The 22,750-nt window shown below is 31.5% G+C and overlaps 1 protein-coding gene across 2 annotated transcripts; it reads right to left on the reverse strand.

Moving 5' to 3' along the window:
* Positions 1-1,059: 1,059 nt before the first annotated feature.
* On the reverse strand, positions 1,060-7,778 carry LOC133693189 (kinesin-like protein KIN-14G). 2 transcript variants are annotated; one of them, XM_062114350.1, is made up of 19 exons: positions 7,262-7,778; positions 6,423-6,589; positions 6,192-6,335; positions 5,834-6,070; positions 5,685-5,756; positions 5,477-5,545; positions 5,264-5,335; positions 4,978-5,109; positions 4,813-4,894; positions 4,638-4,733; positions 4,362-4,538; positions 4,176-4,282; positions 3,903-4,083; positions 3,651-3,810; positions 3,286-3,539; positions 3,036-3,199; positions 2,614-2,793; positions 1,721-2,250; positions 1,060-1,497 (listed from the first exon to the last, which is right to left on the reverse strand). In XM_062114350.1, the coding sequence occupies exons 1-19, from the start codon at positions 7,392-7,394 to the stop codon at positions 1,368-1,370; spliced, it is 3,087 nt and encodes a 1,028-aa protein (XP_061970334.1). In that variant the 5' UTR covers positions 7,395-7,778; the 3' UTR covers positions 1,060-1,367. The 2 variants fall into 2 exon arrangements, with proteins under 2 accessions (XP_061970334.1, XP_061970335.1); XM_062114351.1 differs by lacking the exon at positions 5,264-5,335.
* Positions 7,779-22,750: the final 14,972 nt, after the last annotated feature.

The following is a 22,750-nucleotide window of genomic DNA, read 5'->3' on the forward strand; positions in this document are numbered from 1 at the left end:
AATCCGGAACGGACCGAGATTTAAAATGAGATGAAATTTGTTCAGTTTTGTTCCGTTTTTTGAATTGGTATAGAATGTTTCGGCCATTCCGGACGGAACGGAACAAAATTGACAACCTTGATATAACTAGCTAGGTGAAGATCTTTATATGTCAAAAGATGTCATGAGCTCACATTGATGCAAGTTCTCCATTGAAATTCTTGCTGGCACAGTGAATACTGGTTGAGGAGCCACATGTTGCCGAATCCTCCTACCTTTGTAATTGAACTAGGGTTTTCTTTTTTTAAAGAAGACTGGTTAATTATTAGCATCATGCATCCCTTTGCCTTTCGTAAATATGTCTCCATTTATTAACCAGACCAGCAGGATCCTACTATTCAAGACTAACATCATATGCTTATGGCGCTGTGGTTGCTGAGTTTCTCACTGCACATTAAGATGAGGTGCACCTGCTGCTTATCAATAGCCAAGCAGTAAGACAAACTACCATATCAAGTACGGATCCAGATCCGGAGTCCAAGTAATAAGACTGGAAAATATATTAAGATATCATTCCAGGGATAATTTTCTGTCTCTAGGGATCATAAGATTGCTAGCGTTTGTAGAATGAAGTCATATGTGTAGGCTATGATAGCAATATTTGTATTTCAAATTCTTATACCAGCTATCCAATTGAGGAACTAAAGATACTTGTATCAGTAAAAGTGGGGAAGAGTGGCAAAAGAGGAAGCAGTGTAGCTAGCTGGTCAGCTGCATTGGATACATTGAGGACATGCATGGAACTGTTGTAAACACATCACCAAACTTACATAGATATTCAGGGAAACGCAAATACAATGCCATAGCTTCGCTAATTGCTCGTGCATTTTCAGACTAACTTAGAGAAGCAGAAACTTGTGTCAAATTTATGAGTTTATGTTCATTTGCTTTCCTTGCTTTGTTTTCTCTCCTCTTCTGAGTTTATGATCCAGAAAGGATGCCATACAGAAACATAATCGCTTAATGTCATCCAAAAGGCTAAGAAAAGTACGAGTGCAGAAACACATAATGAAGACGGGATGATGTAATTTCTTGGTCTTCTCTATATATTGCACTTCTCTTTAAACAACTGATCAATACAAAAGGAAAAGAAGATGATGTCAAAAGAATTCACCAGATGAAGAACACTCGTATAAACAAATTGAAATCGGCATGGTGGGACAGCATAAACCTCATGATCACCACCACAGAAACACAGGCAACTGAAATCCATTACCATTCAACTCTTTCTCCTCTCTATATCCCTTTCTCTACAACTATACAATAGATACACAAAAAATGGAAAAAAGGAAAAGAAAAGAAAAATCACCAAGCCACTTCCTTTTATGTCACTTTGCATGCCCAGTTTTCCTCTTCCCATCAACAGAAACTAGCTGCCTTCCAGGTTTGTTGAGGCCTGGACTCACCCCATTTGGTAGTTTCCTTGATGGTGAAGGAATTAGCGATGGAATTAAACTCCTGTTAACAAAACCAGAAAAATTAAAGTATTAAACTTCCTGTTGACAAAAATCGAAGTGGCAACCTTAAGAGAAAATGCTAGTCTGGCAACAAGATAAAATAGCAGTGGTATCAACAGCAAAGAAAGCTTACATGTTAGATAAGTAATGCACACATCTATAATTAAGTTTACATAACCAGAAATGTGACTCAAAGAAAAGAGATAAGTAATCAGATAGCTTACCTTGTTTCTGTGCTCTTGAATCCCCTTGGATTAGTAGTCTTCTTTGTTTTAGATCCCAACACATTGGGATTGGGAAGGCTGGTCATTCTAGGAATGTTAGATTGCCATAGCAAATCTGGCTCAGAAGAATCACTTGTTGCAGCCTCAAGTTCATCAGAGTCATCAGTGGATGCCATTTCAAACCTACTCCTCTGAGCATCATACTCTTGGTTGTCCTTTGTGTTTTGTGGAGATTTGTAGGGTTGTTCTGGATAAATCTTTGAAGGGTCTCGAGCATAAACCTGATAAAACATCCCAGGCAATTGTCTGCTGTCTACTTCCCATTGCCCTGCAGGATTTTCATCTCTTCTTGCAGCGTCAAGCCTATTCACCATGACCTTGTCAACCCAGTCACCAAAGACCGATTCTTTATCATCCTCCTTTCCACTCAATGCAGGACTGCCAGCAGATGACCAAGGAGGTGAATACATGATCAAGTCCTGGGGATCCAAGCTTCGCCTTCTTGGAATAGACGAACAGTGGTTCCTAACCTGCAGATCATTAATCAGTATGTAAATTATGGTTATGAATATTAACTTTATTCTTTGATAGATGGCTAAATTGGGCAAATATATACATATTACAAACATGCAGGAAAATCATTTTCACATGATGTTGAGATGATTTTCTAATGGTAAAATGGCATGTCTTAGTATAAGTAGTAAAATAAGCATTATCCAGATTATTAAATGGGAAATCCAAGCATTAAAAGATGCGTGCCCTTGGGCATTAAATGTAAACCAGGAGTACAACCTCCATGCTCAGGCAAGATTAATCATTGAACAAATATATCTACAACTGAAAGCAGCGTGCAAAGAATCAATTTCAGTCATTGGTTATGTTAACTTTTTTACCTCTGCATTACCATCCTCCATCTGCCTATGACCATTGGTGATGCTACTTGCACTATGCCAACTATAAGAAAAGGGCAAACCAGGCTTCCTTTTAAGTCTTTCAGGGGTGCTGGATCGAGAATGCTGTGAATTTTCTGACTCTCCTTCCTTCATTGCTAAGGCTGCTTTGAGATTAGCCATCTGAAACCAGGCATAATAAAAATAAGTCACTGCACTTCTAGATGAAAAGGTACGTAAGAGATAATAACAAAATCAATAATAACAAAAATAGCAGCTCTAAGACGTGCCTTACGGAAAAAAATATCTGATAACAGGCAAGCCCATCATTTTCTTGTATCATGTACAAGGACATATATAAAATGAGGCCAATTCTTATCCTGATCCCAAAGAAGAAAAAAAGATGAAGAGCATAAAGTAAGAACCTGCTCTTTCAGCTCCTTCACCTCTGAACTATCTTTATTAACTCGAGCAGCGCCAAGCTCAACAGTGGCAACCCGTTCAGCGAATTTAAGTGTGCTAATTGTTTCTCCAAGAGCATCAGCCTCAGGACTTATGTGGACAAACATGAGTGTCTTAGCCTGCCCTCCTGGTGATTATTTGGACCAGAAAAATAAGCAGAATGAGATTATATTAGAGAAAGAAGGGAAACAGAATGCCTTTGGTTAATCTTACCAAGTGAATCCTGGAGTAGTTGAGTGAGTTTGCTGTTCCTGTAGGGAACATGTGAGTTTTTTTGAGCAAGAGAGGCAATCACATCTCCCAAAGCAGAAAGAGATCTATTGATATGCTGTGCTTCCTTTAATCTATCCCCTGTCACCTCAGATTTGTCAACCCGTTCACTTCCTGCCAGGTCAACTAGATGCATCGAACCACGGAGTACTGCTCCAGATGTCAGGTCTCTCCCTTGAACATGAACTGTCAGGCAGCTGCAAATATGGGCCAATATATAAGTATCATTTAATTAAGCACTATTATTTTATTTGTACTCTGAAAATCACAACTGCGACATGAGACATTTTCTGCAGCATTAGGCACACCTGTGGGAGCGACTGCTCCGGTCATTCATTGCTGTAGCGCTAACTGCACGATTCCTTTGCCCGATGTTCATCAAATTTAAGACATCAGATGGTGATGATACAGACACAAGACTTGCATCTGGTACGTTTATTCCATTCTGAGAACTGTTTCGAATATCTAATGTATACAGGAGTTAAGAATCCAAGTAGAAAAGTAAGCTGAGTTGAAGGAAAGACATTGTCAAACTGAAAGAAAATAGTGTCATGAAGGATATCTTCTGTTGAGACCATCAGTTGCAAGGAGATCCCTCACTTGCTCGTTGTAAATTTCAAGCATTTGGACAGAGATATCGTAGCAAATAACTTCCTTTCTTTGATCTGAGAGGAGAAATAGATCACTCAATGCCCTGTAGTTTACACCTAGGCTTTCCTCTGTAAGATCCTTGGGACCCGTCTGAAAAATGAAGGAAATGAATAAAGTTAAAAGAGTAACCGAAGGCTGTTGACCAAGATTTATGTTTTAATATGGTACATGAATCATCTCACCATAGTATAGGTCTTCCCGGATCCTGTTTGGCCATATGCAAATATACATACATTGTACCCATCAAGAACAGACCGGATCAAAGGCTGGGTGTCTGCAAAAACCTCCCCTGAAGGAAAAATAGAAGGATAAAAAAGTTAAGGAAAGCTGATAAGAACGAAAAAGAACCTGAATGGAGCCATACTCACCTTGAGTTGCCAAAGGACCAAAAACCTTGTTGAAGCTGAATGATTTGCGTCCCTCTTTGCCATATTTCGAAGGGGTGATAATTGAAATGCTCCCTTCATCTATGCGATCCACCGTACCAAAACGATTTGGTTGCCCAGTCAAGAAGGGTCTTACTCGACAATATACTCTAATATTTCCTAATAAATCATATTCATTATCATTAAATTTAGTAGAGAAACTTAGTGTATGAGTGCAGTAAATCCATGGAATCAAAATTCAAAATAAAAAGATAATACCTTTCAGGTCCTGCACTTGATTGTATAACTTGCGGTTCTCCTCTAGGACTCTCTGGTAGCCTGAAGCAGCATGAGCTAGACCATACAAGTGCTTACCTGTTACAAGAAACTAGTAATGATATATATTACTCCTCTTCTAATAATCTGGAAGAAGTGCATAGAATCTTAATTGTACCTAAATTGTTGAACTCCTCCAGATATTTCATCTGCAAAAAATGCATTCCTTCTTTCGTAGCATGAAGAGTAAGTTTCAATTCCTGCAGGTACCATCATTTATCAATGATTAAAGCCTTGTGGAAAGGCCTAAAGACTTCACCCTAGTACAATACAGAGACATTACCTTAATGTCTTTTTGTTGTCGTTCAACCAACACTTGCTGTTTCAAAAGCTGGTCATTTGATTCCTCATGAGGATTGCCCTTATAAGTGCACCATTCCTCTGTATTGATTTGTGTGGAAGAGTCTTCTTCCATCTTAACCATAGCATTAGTAAAAGAAAATGTCACCCAATTGGTTTCAATAATTCTGAGCATTTGTAAATATAAAAACATGCTTTCGAAATTACATTTCAGGTTATGCAACTGCATTGCATGAGCGAAATATTCATAGTGCAAGCCAAGTGCATACCCTTGTATCGCTAGAGCTTGAAAGAGGCATGTCAGGGCTAGATTCTTCCATATCTTTTGCTGTTGTTTTCATCTGTCAGTTTCGTATGCATGATTTCCCATTTGATTTATTAGCAATAATATGAAGAGGTAACTTCTTCAGTACACAAACCACACGAGAATATGGAGGGAGACAAAGGAGGATGGTATCATTTCAGTAAACATGACAGCTCACCTGCTCATTCTGGCTCACCAACCGACGCTCGAACTCCTCCATGACTTTATTTAGCATAGACTCTACAATCTGTTACCAATCAGAGTGTTATGAGGAAGAATTTCTGTCAATTTCTTGTGCGTCTACGTGATGTGATCTCCTTCAAAATTCTCATTCTGATGAGGAAATTCATCTAAAAAAATAAGGTAACAAGCATCAGAACACCTACATTTGGTATTTCTTCCTGCTTCCTGTTTGAAAGAACTGTACGGACAAGCATCTTCAAAGAACGAGAGGCGCCCTGCACATGCAAATGAGCTTATAATTGCTACTCACCTCTCTAAAATCGTAAAACTAAAAAACAGAAAGTTCACTCACAGCTTCGCTTAGGTCACGGAATTGTTCATCAAATGAAGATGGATCGCCACTGCTCATCCGAGAAAAGGAACTCATGAAAGGCTCGGAATTTTTTCGCATGAAGAGTTTCCCACCCCCACAAGATGAGGGTTTCAAGTTTCCTCCATATTTCCATGTCCCAATTCCACCACTTTGTTTCCATTCATTATATGACTTAAGAGCTAAAATACAGTTCACAACCCTAGCAGATTTTCCTCCCTGGAAGTTCATGATACAAAAGAATATCACAGCAGGAAGACAACTCTCACAAAGTAATAGAAGATTAGCATGGCATTTTCCAGATTTTCCTTTCTGTTTCAACCTAAAGTTAATCTCTCACCTGTTCCAAATCAGAAGCTTCAAAGTTTGGAATCCCCATTTCCTCAACAGCTACCAGGAAGTTTCTCACGTTTTCGAAGTACTGAAATGCTGATAAAGCAGCCCCATCAGGAACTTCAACAGAATCACCAGGACCTTCCACTACCTATAAACAATAAACATCACCAATACCAACAAATAAGTATAACTACCCTCCAAAACATAATAAAATAAACACCAGGCTGAATGATACCTTTGGAACTGCTCCAGGTTGAATCTTGTTAAGGACTGTACACAAAATTATCCCACTTCGCAATCCAAACCTGAATTCTTCTTCAGAGGGCTCAGCTGGCAAATCTTTACCCCCAACAACTCCTGCTGTCTTTCGAAGCCACCCAGCTGCTTCATACCTTCTCAAGGCTGTAAACCAACACAGAGATGTAAAATCACCATGCCCCTCTTTTTTTTCTTTTTCTTCTTTTACAGGAAAATATAAGGCGTACAAAGAAGTAACTTTTTCAAGTTGAAGCCCCCCTATTCCGATTCCAATTTTACGACAACAATTCCATCTGACCACATGACGGGAATTCCTCAAAAAATAAAAATACAAAGAATAAGCACCATGAAAGAAGTAATTATGAGAACTCTCTAACTTGGCAAAAGTTTCATCTACATACTGATTCAATGATCATCACTAAGAAAAATATGAACAACAAAAGCTCAATTTTTCATGCCTAGGGAAAGAACTTTCACAAAATTACCATAAAAATCCAAGAATGTTAGGAAAAAACTGTATCGATATCAATATAGGATCACACAATTCATGGAATATGACCCTAAAATACTACAAATTCCATTTCCATGTTGTGCATTAATCCAACTTCTGTGAACCAGCCACCTAATCCATAAAATTCAACAGCCTACAAACTCCTTATAGATCATTCAAGATTCCACAAAAATGAAATCAAAACACAGACCAGAAGCTTCTCAAGCATCCTCCAATAATCAAAGATCTAAAAACTAAAAGGCATGATCAAATTCAATCAAAATGTGCAACAAAGAAATAAATGAAGGAGAAGATTGATATCATACAAGCTTCTTCAGCTTTTCTTGAAGCCACCAAATCAACATCTCTTGGTCGAGCTCCAATATTTTCTTGAATCATGTCCTCTACAACAGAAGCAGCAGAGAAAGGCCAAACTTGTTGCTGCTGCTCTGTTTCCATTTTTTTCTTTCCTTCAAAAATATCATCACCCCACAACAAAAAAATCCAATCTTTCCAACTCTAGAGATCCTATCTCAAAAAACCCAATTCAAATATTTCCCATTTAACCTCAAAAAAACGAAGAAAAGAAAAGAAAAGGTATCTTTCTACGTATACAATGCAATGTGCATGTATGCATACATATATATATCTATAGTTGTTGTTCTTGTTGTATTTTTTAGGAGAGATAAAAACAGGAAATGTGGTGCTTCTTTAGAGAGAGATCTACAGAGACATATTCTCTTGAATTATAAAGAGGGATAGATAGAGAGAGGGGGAGGGAAGAGAGAGAATTTTCGTGGGAAAATCTTCTCTCTTAACTTTCTCCGTGGTTTTGGTGTCTTTTCTCTTTCTCTGTCTATATGTGTCTCAGTGCTGTTGCTGTGTCTAATATTGAAGAGCAAAAGGCTCGCCGAACCTGGTTCCGAGCCTCCCGGTTTGGGTTATCCTATTGGTTTATATTTTTTGTAGGGTAGAGAGAGTAAAGGGCTAATTTTTACCTTTATGTTATTTTCAAAATACTATTATTATTCACTTTTTTATTTTTTTAAATGGAAATATTTAAAATATAATATTATGTTTTTGAAGTTTTTTAATCGAATTTTATATATAAAACAAGTTATTTTCATTTATATTGGTGTATCTAAGAGAATTTTTTCTTCAAAATCATTGATAGTTATTTGTTTTTATATTTTATGTCTATTAAAATCTTAGTTTTTTAAAAATATATACATATATATAATAAGTTATTTTCATTCAGATTGGTGCATTTAAGAGCATTTTTTTTCATGATCTTAATTTTATTAAATTTAAAAATAATATAATAATGTAAGGAACATATTAACTTATCATTCACACAGCATGTTGTGTTTATCCAATTAAAATTTATTTTTTCATAAATTTTATAAGTAAAAAAACTATTTCTTTTCATATATACAAGAGTGATTATTTATAGTATTTAACTGTTTGCTATGCTAGTAAATTAGGGGGGGTGTAGTATTTTGTCTAAAACAAAAGCAATTACTCCTATTTATTAGACATTTTAGGCATAAAAAAACAAATTGTGGAGACATTTTCTAATTTATCTTATGGTTTGGTATAATTTACAATTAGTTGGAATTCTTCATATAATTTTGAATTAGTATAAACGTTTGCATGCATAATCATTCCATATGGATTATATATGACTCACACAAATTAACTAGTAAGATTTATTAATAGTTTAGCACATGCTGTAATATGTGTAATAACGATCACTCATTATTACATAATTAGACAATTTATTAATTGAGAATCTTGAGACAGCTTGTGTGTCAAAAGATTGAATGTTTATTAAACTTGTCCGGCCAATTGATTGTTCCGGAAAAATTGTAATTAAAATCTAATTTTAACCGAGTTTTAATTTGAATTAAAAAGATATTAATTCAATCAAATCTTGTTAATCTAATAAGTTCATCTAAAGTTGTAAAAATAACTTTTTCGATAAGATATGAAAATCACAATGTAGACTTGGATTATAAAATCACAAATAAGTTTTCTCATCTAATTATATATTAACAATTCCATTAAAATAGTAAATATTAGTATAACACACCTTAAAATACATAGAAAGCTAAAAATAACAGGGAAATCTAGAATCTATCAATCGATTATTTATACAAAACCAATAAAACCACTCATCTTATACTTATTATAATCTTGTAAATTTAGTTTGATTTTATTGATTTTATTGATTTTGCACGAGTCAAGTCTAATTTTACTGGTTTTTGAATTTTTGATTCTATTTTACATGTTAGATGTAGCTGACTCGTAAAATCACATGATTTTACGAGTCAACTTGTGATTTTAACAACAATAAATCAATTTATGATCTGGTTAACTTTACCAAACATGGCCAGATAAATACCAATAACTTCAAAAAATAAAAAAATAATATTGTTTTGATACAAAATAATTAACCAGGATTGATCTGCAGGTCCAATAACCCGAGTCTTTTTCTAAGTCATTCCCTCTAGTTCTATAAACTATAAAAAAATCTATAAAGTATAATTTGGTTTTATAGGAGAAGTGCACGGCACTCCTACTTCAAAGAGAAGTAGATCAAGAGAATTAATCAATTGCCTATAAAAGGCAAAGAAAATAGAATCTAATCTCTTAAATTTGATAGCAAAATAAATAAAGTTGTTGTTTTCACTTCTCACCTTACATAATCAATGGCATGGACTTCATTTGCCTTGCCAAGTGTCAAGAGCAGAAATTCTATCTTTTGAGGAGCCTCTGAATTTTCCCTAATTTACTAATATTAGAGCATGGAAATTGGAAGAACCCATTACTAATTTTTCTTCTTCTTGTTGACTTGGTAGCGATGCTATTGTATGAAGATCCAAGGCATCTATCACTAATTTGGATTTGATTGCAGTTCATAGAGCAAATGAAATACATGGTCAGAGTTTTTTTTTATATATATTTACCCTTATGATTTCGTTATTTTTTTCTTATATTTATGATTTTTATTCCCATATATAAATTAAATCAAAATCATAAGAATAAGTATGACCAAAAAGAAAAAGTACAATACCTCTTACCTTCTTGTTTTTCTTGACAGTACAATACCAACATCTGTATTTGTCAAGAAATGAAACATTATCTGTAGATAATGTTACTTGAAAATGTTGTTCTTTGAACCTTACGCATTTTAGCAACACAATCAACCAGAAATATAAATCCTTAGGTTTTTCTGCTTTGTCGACCTTGTTTGTTTGTTTGTTTGAAATGCAAGATTTTAGCATCGAATTCATAGGAAGACCATGAAAAAATAAGTAAACTAATACAATATAATATCGATAAATTAATAACTTTAATTAAATAATATTTTTGTTAAGCCCTGATTTAAATTTAAAATTTAAACAATATATATCTCGATTAATAAATAAAGTTTCATGATCCAGTAAATATTAGTTTATAAATGTTTAGCTGTAATCGGCAATTAAAATAAAAAAAAGTAGCATTATTTATCTAAATGATCTGCTACTTTTTATGAACAAGTTTGTTCGAAATATATGCAAAAATTCTCTAAATCAAAATAATAAAATAGGGTTAGTGAGATCATTAAACCCTTGTTGTTTTTGTTAGGCAGTTTATCATTTCTGGTTCATCATTAAATAGTTGTTATATATGTGTGTGTGTGTGTGTGTGTGTGTGTTGTCTTCTTCATGACACCATTGCACCAAACAAAAAGTATATAGAAACATGTATATAGAAAGTGACCCGCTAAATTAGTCCTGAAGAGAAAGAAAAAAATAAAGGGCATGAAAAGGAAACCTACATTATCTTGATGCCATGGCACTTGTCTGTGAAAGATCATGGCAAACCAGATAGAAATTCATGGATAGGGTAAGTGGAAACATATGTCACGTTCATCTCGGTTTTATGATTTGTCGGTTTTATGATTTGGATAATATTTATGTTAGTTAGTGTTCTAACAGTTAAATTATATTTAGTTAGTGTTCTATGACAAAGAAAAATATATAAAAAATAAAAATGTGTTTTGTTGAAGTGATGAAGACATAAATGTAAAATAAATTTATCCGAGATAATTTTAAAATAAATTTTTATATTTTCAAAACATAAAATACAAGGGAACATGTTTTCTTTATCTCTAGTATTTATGTTTTTCATGTCTCAAGATAGCAACTTATCTTATTGGTTTGTTTTATCTTATATCATATTAAAAAGAATTGGTAGTATTTATCAAATGAACTAACAATTGTAATTAATGTTGTTATTATTTATGAATGTTATTAGCATTGTGAGTATTAATTCTTGTAGAGAAGTGATTATCAATTTATTAGATGCATATATTGTTGATTTTCAAATATATGATTTTAAATTCAAAATAAATGGCTAATAAAGAGATGCAAGAATTCATTTCTCCAAGAATATAATTCCTGGATTAATACTAAAATCATTTTTTATAAAATTAATTCAAGCTTAACCCAATTTACATGCTAAAAAAAAGGTTTAGGCCAATTCATGTTATTTTCCTTTGCAAATATAATTCACTTTTATTGGGATTTTTTGTGACTGAAGTTTGTTTTATTTATGTATTTATTAAATAAAATAAAGAAGTAGCCAAGCAAGCTATGGTTCCTTCCCCTAATCTGCTCAATGGATTATATTTCGAATTCATCATTTACTAATTTGCCACCAATAATATTGTTTCTTTGTGTAAGTAAAGCAGTAACTATTTAAACATGACAAGGACTTAAATGTCAATTCAATCCCCCCGTTCCCTCCAACATTCACAAGTATTCAAATGTATGGTTCAGACCCAAACCTCCTAGGTTCGGATGATTAATTTTTGCTAATGGAAAATTAAGGGCAATTAAAATAATAGTGGGCCCCAGAGCGTGGTCTAGAAGTTGGGGCCCAGTAAACCATGCCGGCATTCACTAGTTAACGCAATACGGATGCCGGCCCAATCTTAACCCTTGATACAAGTGGGCTCCATTGGACCCTAAACATATTTCTTTAATAAAATAAAATCAATTAAAAAAGTTCAATTGATTCTTCTTTTTCTCCTGTGTAAATAGTAAAAATCTGTAGAAATTTAAATAAAAATTAAAAGAAGAAACTTTGAGTCTCATGAAATTTAAATAGGTAGAAAAGGGCATGGTTATGAATATTTAAGGTGTTTAATTATTTAGTTTGTAAATATTAATCTATTTGATCTAATTAAAAATTCGAATTGATTAAATGATGAGGTGAACTTAAGTTTTTGTTAAAATAATATTATATTAATTTTTTAAAACTTGATTTTACTGAGTTGGGTATTATAACTAGAAGGATCTATCTAACTATCTTGAGTATTGAATACCCAATAACTTCATTCAACTTAACAAAATTCTAGCATTGATAACTTTAATTTTCTTAGTTGTCGTGTGATATGGGAGAGCTGCCCCCATCACCTTATAGTCCAAAGTGTGTCATGTCTTCCGATGATGAAAAAACAAAAACTATAATGCATTTGATAAGAAAAATCTTAGCTTGAACCTCCCCTCGTTTTTTTTTTTTAATTTGAACTGCCTGCCAAGAATTATTTAAAAAATATACATGTTTGATCATCCTCTTCAAAACATACTCGTGAAATTATATCATTAAAATTCTATTTGTAATTCATTCCTAATGCACAAACACAAGCAATGCTTGAATATCACTAAATTTACAATAGTTGCTCAAGTAAAGAGAAAAGAAAATAAAAAAGTCAAGACTAAGATAGCATTTGGTAACGGGGTTGAAATAATGTTATTTAAAAAATTGATTTTTTATTTTTTTGGATAGTGTTAAAACTAGTGTCAAAATAATTTTTAAAAAATAAAATAAAAATATTATTTTGATATATTTCTAAACGAAAAGCACTTTGAAAAATTAATTGTTATCACATTTTCAAACACCCTCTAAATTAAACCATTAATTTTATATTCCCAAATCAACTTTCAAAGTAAAGTGAAAAATACCCCACCTAAGCAATGTAGTTTGCCCTAACACCAAACATGAACAATGTAATTTGTCTTATGATGGTCCAACATCCATTTTTATCATAATCTTTGTCTAAAAATAAGGTAGCCTTAAAAATCTTCTTTTTTGTTGTTTTTTAGGCTTTTCTATGATATACAAAGAATTGATTAGTTAAAATTAAGATAGTTAGGAGAAATGAAATGTTTTTTTTATTTTAAAAGAACATAAATGTACCCCAATATTATCATAAAAATATTTTTTTTATTTTTTCAACCATATACATTCCTGTATTTTTTTATATGTATTTTTTTTAATAGAATATTAACTAAATGCACCCTGCCCAAATTCACAGGGGGGAGTGAGAATATTCTTAACATTGCCCAATATTTTACGAGAACAAGAAAAATAGAGAGTTGCAATCCTTTAAACCTCTTTAATTATATTTTTCTCTAGGTGGTGATGTGATTCAATTTCTTTAATATGTCGTAAACTTTACAGCAAAACACATGTTGTTGGAGACTGGTCTCTATCAAGAATCACTTCAATATTGCAGGGCAATCTCTTTGCTTGTGTCCTTATAATTACACCAAAAGAAAGCTAGGTGTCCTCTAGATTTAGGCATGATCCCCTCCAAAAGGGCAAGAAGAAGAAGAAGAAGAAGGGTGCGTTGCAACTTTAGAAATTAACATACTCAATTTGGAAACTGAAAAGGATACATCTTAAAATCTAGCCCAAAGTGATGGGTTCAAAACATGTGGCATGTCTGCTATACTCGTACAGGACATGCCTCTAGATAAGGTTGTTGTACAAAAACGAGTACAGAAGCCTATCAATGATCATGCTTTGAGTTTAAGACACTTTATTGTAGTTTGATTCGGTTCATTATAGGTTTGATGAGACGAGTTTATGGATTCACGCGTTTGTCTATGTATTTTTATTTTTATTTTTGTTAAAACAATATTATTTTAGATATTTTTTATAAAAATGAAATAAATTAATAGTTTTTAATATAAAGAAAATATGATTCAAAATAAAACTCAATTAGAACAATGTTTCAAGTCAACGAGTCATTAAATTGACCTATTAAATCAAATTTTATAATTATGACTACGAGTCTTGAAAATATAAAGGATATGTTTTTATTTCTTTGTTATCTATTAAGAAAACATTTGAAAGAAAAATTTTGTATTAAGTGTATGTATGGTAATATGATGTAGAGTGTTTTTTAAAATGTTTTTCAATTGAAAATATATTAAAATTATATCTTTTTTAATTTTTATATTAGTATATTGAAATTATATAAAAAAAGACACCTAAAAAAACATTAATCTAAGCTTTTCCAAGGAAAAAGGGTTTCGAAAGCAATATAAGAAGCAAAAATTAACGCATTGTTACGGACCGGTGCCTTGAAAGCAAACTGAAATCATATGCTGTGCTAATTACTTTCAACACACGCCGAAAATCTAAACGTATGAACGAAAGCAAGTAATCATAAATTGGGAATTACATGCTTCTCTGAGTTATATTAATTAATGCAAGATCCAGTTCAGTAAAATACTGAGATGCAACTCATTCCCAATAAATCATGACAGCATATCATTCCATTTTCCCTTCGCTGCATGCCTTACATTGCAGGACCAATTTATGCGTGATGAGAGGCTCAAACCTCGCAGGGAAGCTGTTAGTTTTAGGACTTTTTAACACTTTGAAACCACTGTTTTAAAATCCAACCTGAATTAATTGGTTTATATATGACATAGGTGATTCGGTGCTTGTGGGAGCTCGAGTTTCAGCAAAACAAAAAATATTGAGAGAATTGACTCGGTATAATAAGTTAGAAACTCAGATTAACTTGTGATCTAGTTAGTCTAAAAACAACCCAGTCAAAATTCATTGATATTTTTCTAAAATAATGTTATTATATATAAAAAAATTAAATTGATTTAAATTAATCCAGGTCAAATTACTTAATCCATAACACAGAACTTATCCCGAATCAAATACGAGTCTAGTTTAAAAACTATGTTTGGAAGAAAAATTGTTATTGATTTAAACAATCTTCAATTTCTCTTAACACTGTGTCTGGTTAGTCTAACATTCTTTTAAGATATTTCTTGAAAACCCTAAAGAATAAAAGAAGAAGGAAAAAAAAAAAAGAGGGTAACATGAACAGTGCAATGCAAGAGTGCATTGTTTATTGGAACCTTCGTTCAAAATCATGATGTTCAATCACATATTCTTTTCTGGTTGCCTTCTCCACTATCCTTCTTTTCAATGCAGCCCATGTGACAAAGTCACTTCATGAATCCCCAAACATTTGATTATATAGATTGTTTAACTGCTAAAATTCCTTAATCTTTTCTAATTAGAACAGAAATATACATAGATTAGCCAAGTTTTATAGGGCAATGTGACAAGCGGTCCCTTGTGCTGGACTTAATTATGCCAAGAAAACATAAAAGCTTGAGGTTTAGTAAAGCTTTAGTCTGCTAAATGGCTTGTCAAATTATTATGTCCATCCCTTTTCTTCTCGCACTAAATCTAGGGTTAACAAAGGGAGAAGATAACTAAGAAAATTTTTTTCTTTTGGGGGACAAAGTTCCTATTATAAGAAGTGGTAAACAGCATCATTATTATAATCTAGAATGGTCTGATTTTTGGTATAATGTTGTACTTGATGAAGAAACTTTGAGAGGCTAGGCATCTGGTTGTCGTGAACACTCCAAATCATTGAATTGGACAACTCAACTCTTTTGAATTAGAATTCAGTGACCTTTTGGTTTGGTTATGATGCTGCACCCGCGGTGTAGCTCTAGTTTTTCAACGATGCTTTTCGCTGAAAAACATAAGTTGTGCACTTCATTTCCGAATGGTATACCATTGATTATACAACTTTTATTCCAATAAGTAATTATAAACCTACAAAACGATGTGATGGGTAGGCAATCGTGTTTGAGGAAAGTAAACAATACACCTTGAATGGCTTTCCATTGAATTCTGTGGAGTTCTCTTGACGAACACAGTGGATGTGAATTGTTGTTGCAAGTTGCAACATGATTTTCGTTAGAGCATGGTTCCCTTTCGTTCTCTTTGCACTCCAACGACCCCGAAGTAGCAGTAAAGGCTCAACTTTCCTTGATTCCTTCCGGGAGATAAAACTCGAAATATGCAAGTGGTATGAAGCTTCTCGTGTAAACACCAATTCTATGTAGATTTGTTGCTTAAATCTGATTAAAGAGACCTTTTTTTGATACAGAGAAGATGATCCGAGACACCATCATAGTTAAAATCTATCAGTAACTAAAGAGGCATGCATAGAAATGACTGCCTGCTATGGGATTTGCAGGGTCTGGACTGGGCCAAATGAACAGCTTTCATGCTCTTGCCTGCCTGCTATGGGATTTGCAGGGTCTGGACTGGGCCAAATGAACAGATTTCATGCTCTTGCCTGCCTGCTATGGGATTTGCAGAATCTCGACTGGGCCACTCACTATATTATCAGGTCCCAAGATTTTTAGCCTGTCTGTGAGCTCACTTGTGAAATATATTAAGCTAAAGCCCAAAGTTATGCAAAGCCTGTCTACTGCGAAATGGTTAAATTCAACAAGGCCCTTTCTACCTCCAATCCCACAGCAAGAAATCATTTTTGTGTTATGTCGTTTATGATATTAGTTCACTGCTCTATATGGTTAACACTAAAAGCATTGATGAGTGGTAACATTTTGATAGAAAGGCAAATCAAATTTGTGATATGTAATTAATTTTGTTCACTATTTTTAGTGTGTGAGTATTATTGTTTACTTGTATGGATTATATTGATTATTAGACCACGAAATGTATAATTTTTAAAAGTTTTTTAATATTGACATTAATTATCTATCTTATACAAAAATTGAATTGGAAATATCATTCAACTATAAAATATCTAAAATAAACTTCAAGGCAAAAATCATATAGTTATTGTCTAGGGGCTTTATTGTCTTTTACTTTTGGTTTTTTCTTATTTTTGTCAAGTTGGGTAAGGCCAATTTGATCTTTTAATAAATGCAAAACAAGTAAAAAGTTACTGGAACGTGCAACATGCACACTAGCGAGTGGGAGGAACTCATGTTGTTTTTATGATATGTAAAGGCCCATCTAGTAGTCAAACACTGCCTCTAGAAGCTATGTTAAATCCATTCAATTGGCACGTAGTGACAACGGATTACAGGTGTTATAGTCATTTTATTTTATTTTTGTATCCAATTTGATAGTCATTCTATTTATTGTTATTTATTTTGCTTTTGATGCTTCTTGAATTTGTTTTTATTTAATTTCATCCCTAAACATTTTATTTCATTTAGTTTTTGTATCTAACTTGATCCCTCAATATTTTTTTTAAAGGTTAAATTTTGAATTAGATTTTGTTCCTCAATCTCTTGATTTCTATTTTTTTTATTCATTTCTTGATTTATTTATATTTTTTAATTTTATCCCTCAATTCTTTTATTTAATTTTTGAATTCGATTTTAGTCCTCGTTCTTTTGACTGCTGTTTTTTTATCCATTTCTTGATTTATTTATGTTTTTAATTATGCCTCTCAATTTTTTAATTCAATTTTAGTCCCCGTTCTTTTGACTGCTATTTTTTTATCCATTTCTTGGTTTATTTATGTTTTCAATTATGTCCCTCAATATTTTATTTTATTTTTGTATTCAAATTTGATCCTTATTATTTTTATTACTATTTTTTTATCCCTTTCTTGATTTATTTATGTGTTTCAATTCAACCCCTCGATATTTTATTTGATTTGGTTTTTGCATTCAATTCTAATCTTTATTCTTTTGATTGCTAATTCTTTATATTTTTTTTAATTTAATTCTTAATTATTTTATTTTATTTAGTTTTTATATCATATTTGATCCTCATTACTTGATTACTATTTATTTTATTTTTTATTGTTTGATGATTATGATTTTTTCTTCATTATTTCTATACTAGATTTGATCATTGTATACTAGATAATGAATTCATCAAGTTAGCTCGGGTTTTTTATGTTTTTTTTAAATATTTTTTTTTCTGATTTTATCATTTGACATTAGGGTTTTGGGCATTTGGCTTTGTAATTTTTCATGCTTTCATTTCAGTATGGTTATCTCATGTCACAAGTTAGTTAAGTTAACCCGACCTGACTTGAGTTTTTTTAATGTTTTTTTATTGATTTAACTTCGATTTTTTTTTTATTTTTTTGCTTAAATTTAATTTTTTATCCCGATCTCATGTCGCATGTCACAGATTAGTCGAGGGAACCGAATTGGCTTTTTTTTCCCAACATTTCTTTTTCTTATAGTTGATTTTTTTTTCCATCTTTTGAGATTTGGTTATTAGCCCTTTAGTTTTGTGATTTTTTCTTTAGGCTTTTAAAAAACAGTTTTTTTATCTTGATTTCATATCATAGGTCGCGAATTAGTAGCGTTAACTTATTATTTTTTACTTTTTGATTTTTAATTTTAATTTTTTTTAATTTCATCATTTAATGTTAAGTTATTTAGCCTAAAGCTTTGTTTTTTTTCACCTTTCTTTATGTTGGCCCATCTAGGATTATAGGTTAGTTAAGTTATTTGGGGTTAACTCGCTTTTTTAAATGTTTTTTTTATTGATTTAACCTTTATCCTTTTAAAGATAATTTTTTTTTTATTTTGACCTCATATTATAAGTAACAGATTAATAAAGTTAAACATAATCGACTCAGGTTAGTTAGAATTGGCTCATCTGGAATCATAGGTTAGTCAAGTTAATTTAAGTTAACTCATTTCTTTTAATGTTTTTTTATTTAACTTTTATCTTTTTTAAAAGTAATTTTTTTTTATTTGAATCCCATATAACAGAATTAATAAAGTTAGACAAAATTGAGTTGGGTTATCATTCATTTTCGAAGCATATTTTTTTATATTAAAAAATATTTAACCCAACCACCTCGTGTAATCCAAAATTTATAGCAAACAGGAAATAACCTCATATTTCATGGTAATAACAATTTTATATAGCACGTGTTAAGTGCAAACAAACATCACCTACCGACATTCCAAATCAGCTGTTAATCTACTCCGTGGGCAGCCTGACACATCCGCCGTTTGATTATCTTAAAAAAACTATAAAAATATCCAATCTCACCCGTCTCCGTACACGTGTCTTCCTCTCACACCCTTGTTTTCCAGCCAAAAGCACGTGTGTTTATGTCTCTGTGATATTCCTAATGGACAGTCAGGATCACTTGGAGTGTGGGTCCCATGTTCCTTGATGTGATGGAAAATCGAGTGAGGGTGCTTTATTCATGATGTTATGCCAACCTGGGCGATCATCTCTTTCTGGTCAACATTTTGGGTTTAACTGCTAAATGAACAAAAGTTAGGGGTAGATATGTAATTTCATGATGTTGAGCAGACAAGCTAGACGAGCATGTCCAAATTCGGACGAAAGGTCAAGCGAAAGAATCAAATCTTTAGGTGAGTGAATCCATGTTTTTGAAAAGAATAAAAGCAAAGAATTTTTATTTGTTTTTTAGAAGATGCTTTCCAAAAAATTTCAGAGATTAAACTTGTAAGACCATTGGAAAGATGTAATAATTCAACAGATGAGATATTTATGAAGAGATTTAGTAAAAAATAAATCATTTTTGCCACACAACATTATTTTTTTAAGAACATGTGAACTTGTTCGATATAATTACAGAAAAATAATTAATATTTTTCTGAGTGTATGTTATTCCAAATGCAACTATCTAGTGCGTTTGACACTGCATTTTAAAAATATTTTTTTAAAAAAATATAATTAACAAATTTTTCTAAGTAAAAAACATTTTAAAAAACAACCACAACCACACTCTGAAACACGTTTTTTAAATGTAGCATGTTTAAAGCAATGAACCTAATAACTTGTAACTTGTTGATTGATCGCTTAATAAAGCTTAAGTTTATTTTGAACCGGATTTTTTTATTAAAATAATATTAATTTATTTTAAAAAAATATTAAAATAACATTGTTCAAGTTAAAAAAAATTGATCTAGTCAGCCGGAGGGGAGGAGAATGGGTTGAATAAATAAGATTGTGATTTATCATGAGTGTTGAAGAAATTACTTTCTCTTAAAAAAACATAATTACCACATAAATTAATAAAATCATTAGGAAATTTAAAAAAAAAAGCACATATGATGAGGATTGATTTGAAATGTTGTCGAGGAAAGATATTGAAGCAAGTGTGATCTTCCCCCCCACAAAACCTCCTTCACCCAACCCATTTGCCTAAATCCAATGGATTTTAAATCTTTGAATTATCTCTGATGTCTTCGGCGTTTGAAAAATCAAGAAGGTGACCGAATGATTTTGCAAGGAGGAGGCAGACAAACTAGGTGAGGTGATGATGTGTTCACGTCCACACATGATGGTCTCCTGAGAGATACTATTTTGAATGACTTGGTTCAATCACTAAATGAATTTTTCAATGTGAATTTTATCATTGAAAATGAGCTTCTTGAAAAGAAAGGAGACCTCGTGTTATCCAAGTGACTGAGTTTCTGTATATTTTCATGGTTGTTTTTATGTTTGAAGCAATCACAATTTTTAATAAATATAAAAATATAATTTTTTTTATGGGATCCATTGTATATTATATTTAAAACATAAAAAAAATCAAAGCAACTCTCGACTACTCTTCTTCTTTTCATTGTTTATTAAAGTGAACAGTACGAGTAAATTTTAATTTACTCGTATTGTTCACATTGTTCACGTGAACAATATGTTTTTTCCGAAGAAAAACCAAAATAGCATATATTGTTTTCAAATAAAAACTAGTGCAATGAATTGATTTTACTCGCACTGTTCACCTGAATATAAATAATAATTTTTTTTTTGAAAAACTAGTTTAGAGTGAATTAAATTTACTTGCACTGTAATCTCAATTTTATTCCTGACAATATTTTACCTAACTTTATTGCACACTCAAAAAATCATGGAAACTGTAGTTCTCGTCGGATAAATTTTGTACGTAATGGAATTGTAAATAGTTTAATGGAACAATAAAAAAATATTATATACAAGGTATTATTTATTTCATGATATAATAGTAGTAGTTAAATCTATAATATCTATATATATATATATATATATATATATAAAATTGAATTTTATAACCTCAATTTAAAAAGCATTCTTAACCAAACATATTAAACTATTTTTTGTTCAGCCTCAATTTTAACAACAGTTTTAACCAAACATATATAAATATCAAACCAACCTCAATTAAAAGTACTTTTTATAAAATATTTTTTTTAAAAATCACAACCACAAAAACTACCATAATATCAAACACAATATATTAATTGATGTAGAATAATAAGATTATTATAATCCTTCATATGCGAGGTTTGGATAGCATAATATAGTTGGTTTTTTACGGACAACATTAATAATGATGTGTATTTATATATTAACACTATAGTTCCTAAAAGATATTGTTTTAATTGACATAGATTTGACCACACAGTGAGTTTTGTTCTTGACAAGGTACCTCTTGAGAAGATAAAAGACTCCCTTGCTATATAACAACTAAGGCTCCCATCTCCTAGCTAATATGAGATATTAACATCATCACCGGGTAAGGTTAGTGATTTTATGTTTTGCTAGGGAAAATAGGATGGAGGAGCAAAAGCCTTCTCTGCTAACATGCATTCATTCATACATTGTGTTTTAAAGTTATTTAACTCGGTCAAGATCATGAATAAAATGATTAATCCAGGTTAATAAAAAAACAATATCATTTTATTTAAAAAAAGATGTTGTTGTTTCGAATAAAATTTTCTAAATCAAACAAAATTTTAATTAAGCTATAGATTAATTATTATATCGAACCAGATATAATACCTGCAATGTAGCGTTGAAACAAGACTATACCTAGTAGAAAATATAGCAAACCCCCACTTATAGATTCTTATGGTAATGACTTTTGGTTTGTTCATGATTGAATATGGAAGTAGCATGGGATTGGAGATAAATTCACACTTGAATTTAATCGAAGTTAATTATATGTTATTATCATAATTTTAAATTACATGTTATTATTATAATTTTAAATTTTTAGTTGATTTTAAGTATAATGGTGATCTTACAAGATAAGAGGGATGGGATATATCTTACATTTGACTTCCATGGTTATCAATGATTATTATTTAGGGAATGAAGTAAATAATCTCTTATACAATGCAACGTTGTATTCTATATTGGATGCTAAAGCATTAAAGGGTTTTTTTTAGAAATTTAGTTTGTGGGCAGATGAACTTCTTTTTTAATATTATCATGTTATTATTTAGGATTTGATTTTAAAAAAAAAGCCCAAAAGAAATTACCATATTTTATGAATATACTAATTCAGGTATAAATTACTTATTTAAGATTTAATCTAAAAGATATTTAATTTTAGTACGTGAAAGTTTTGATCATGGACTAAGTTATACATATATAATTTCATTATTTTAATCTTGAACCAGATACCTTGAACTAAGTTATATATATATAATTTTATTATTTTTTAATATTTTTATATATAAGTTTTGATCCCGATTCTTTTAATAAACTTAAAAAAAATTAAAATGTCAATAAGTTATTTTTCAACTTATTTTTTATTGTATAACAAAACAATATGAAGTAATTTCCAGCTTGTTTTTCCTAGATTAAACGCATGTTTGTTTTTGCGTTTTAAAAGTATTTTTAAAACAAAAATTGAAATGTTTTTATTTGCTTTAAATTAATATTTTTTTTTAGTGTTT

Source organism: Populus nigra, chromosome 5 (genome assembly GCF_951802175.1).
Source record: "Populus nigra chromosome 5, ddPopNigr1.1, whole genome shotgun sequence".
NCBI classification, from domain to species: Eukaryota; Viridiplantae; Streptophyta; class Magnoliopsida; order Malpighiales; family Salicaceae; genus Populus; species Populus nigra.

What these genes read in the sequence shown, in the direction of transcription:
- LOC133693189 (XM_062114350.1), bottom strand. Translation starts at nt 7,394, where the DNA reads ATGGAAACAGAGCAGCAGCAACAAGTTTGGCCTTTCTCTGCTGCTTCT. An exon ending in CCGGGAAGACCTATACTATG is followed by an intron (nt 4,084 to 4,175) that starts GTGAGATGATTC and finishes TTCATTTTTCAG; the next exon opens with ACGGGTCCCAAGGATCTTAC. An exon ending in TGAAGGAGCTGAAAGAGCAG is followed by an intron (nt 2,794 to 3,035) that starts GTTCTTACTTTA and finishes GCCTGGTTTCAG; the next exon opens with ATGGCTAATCTCAAAGCAGC.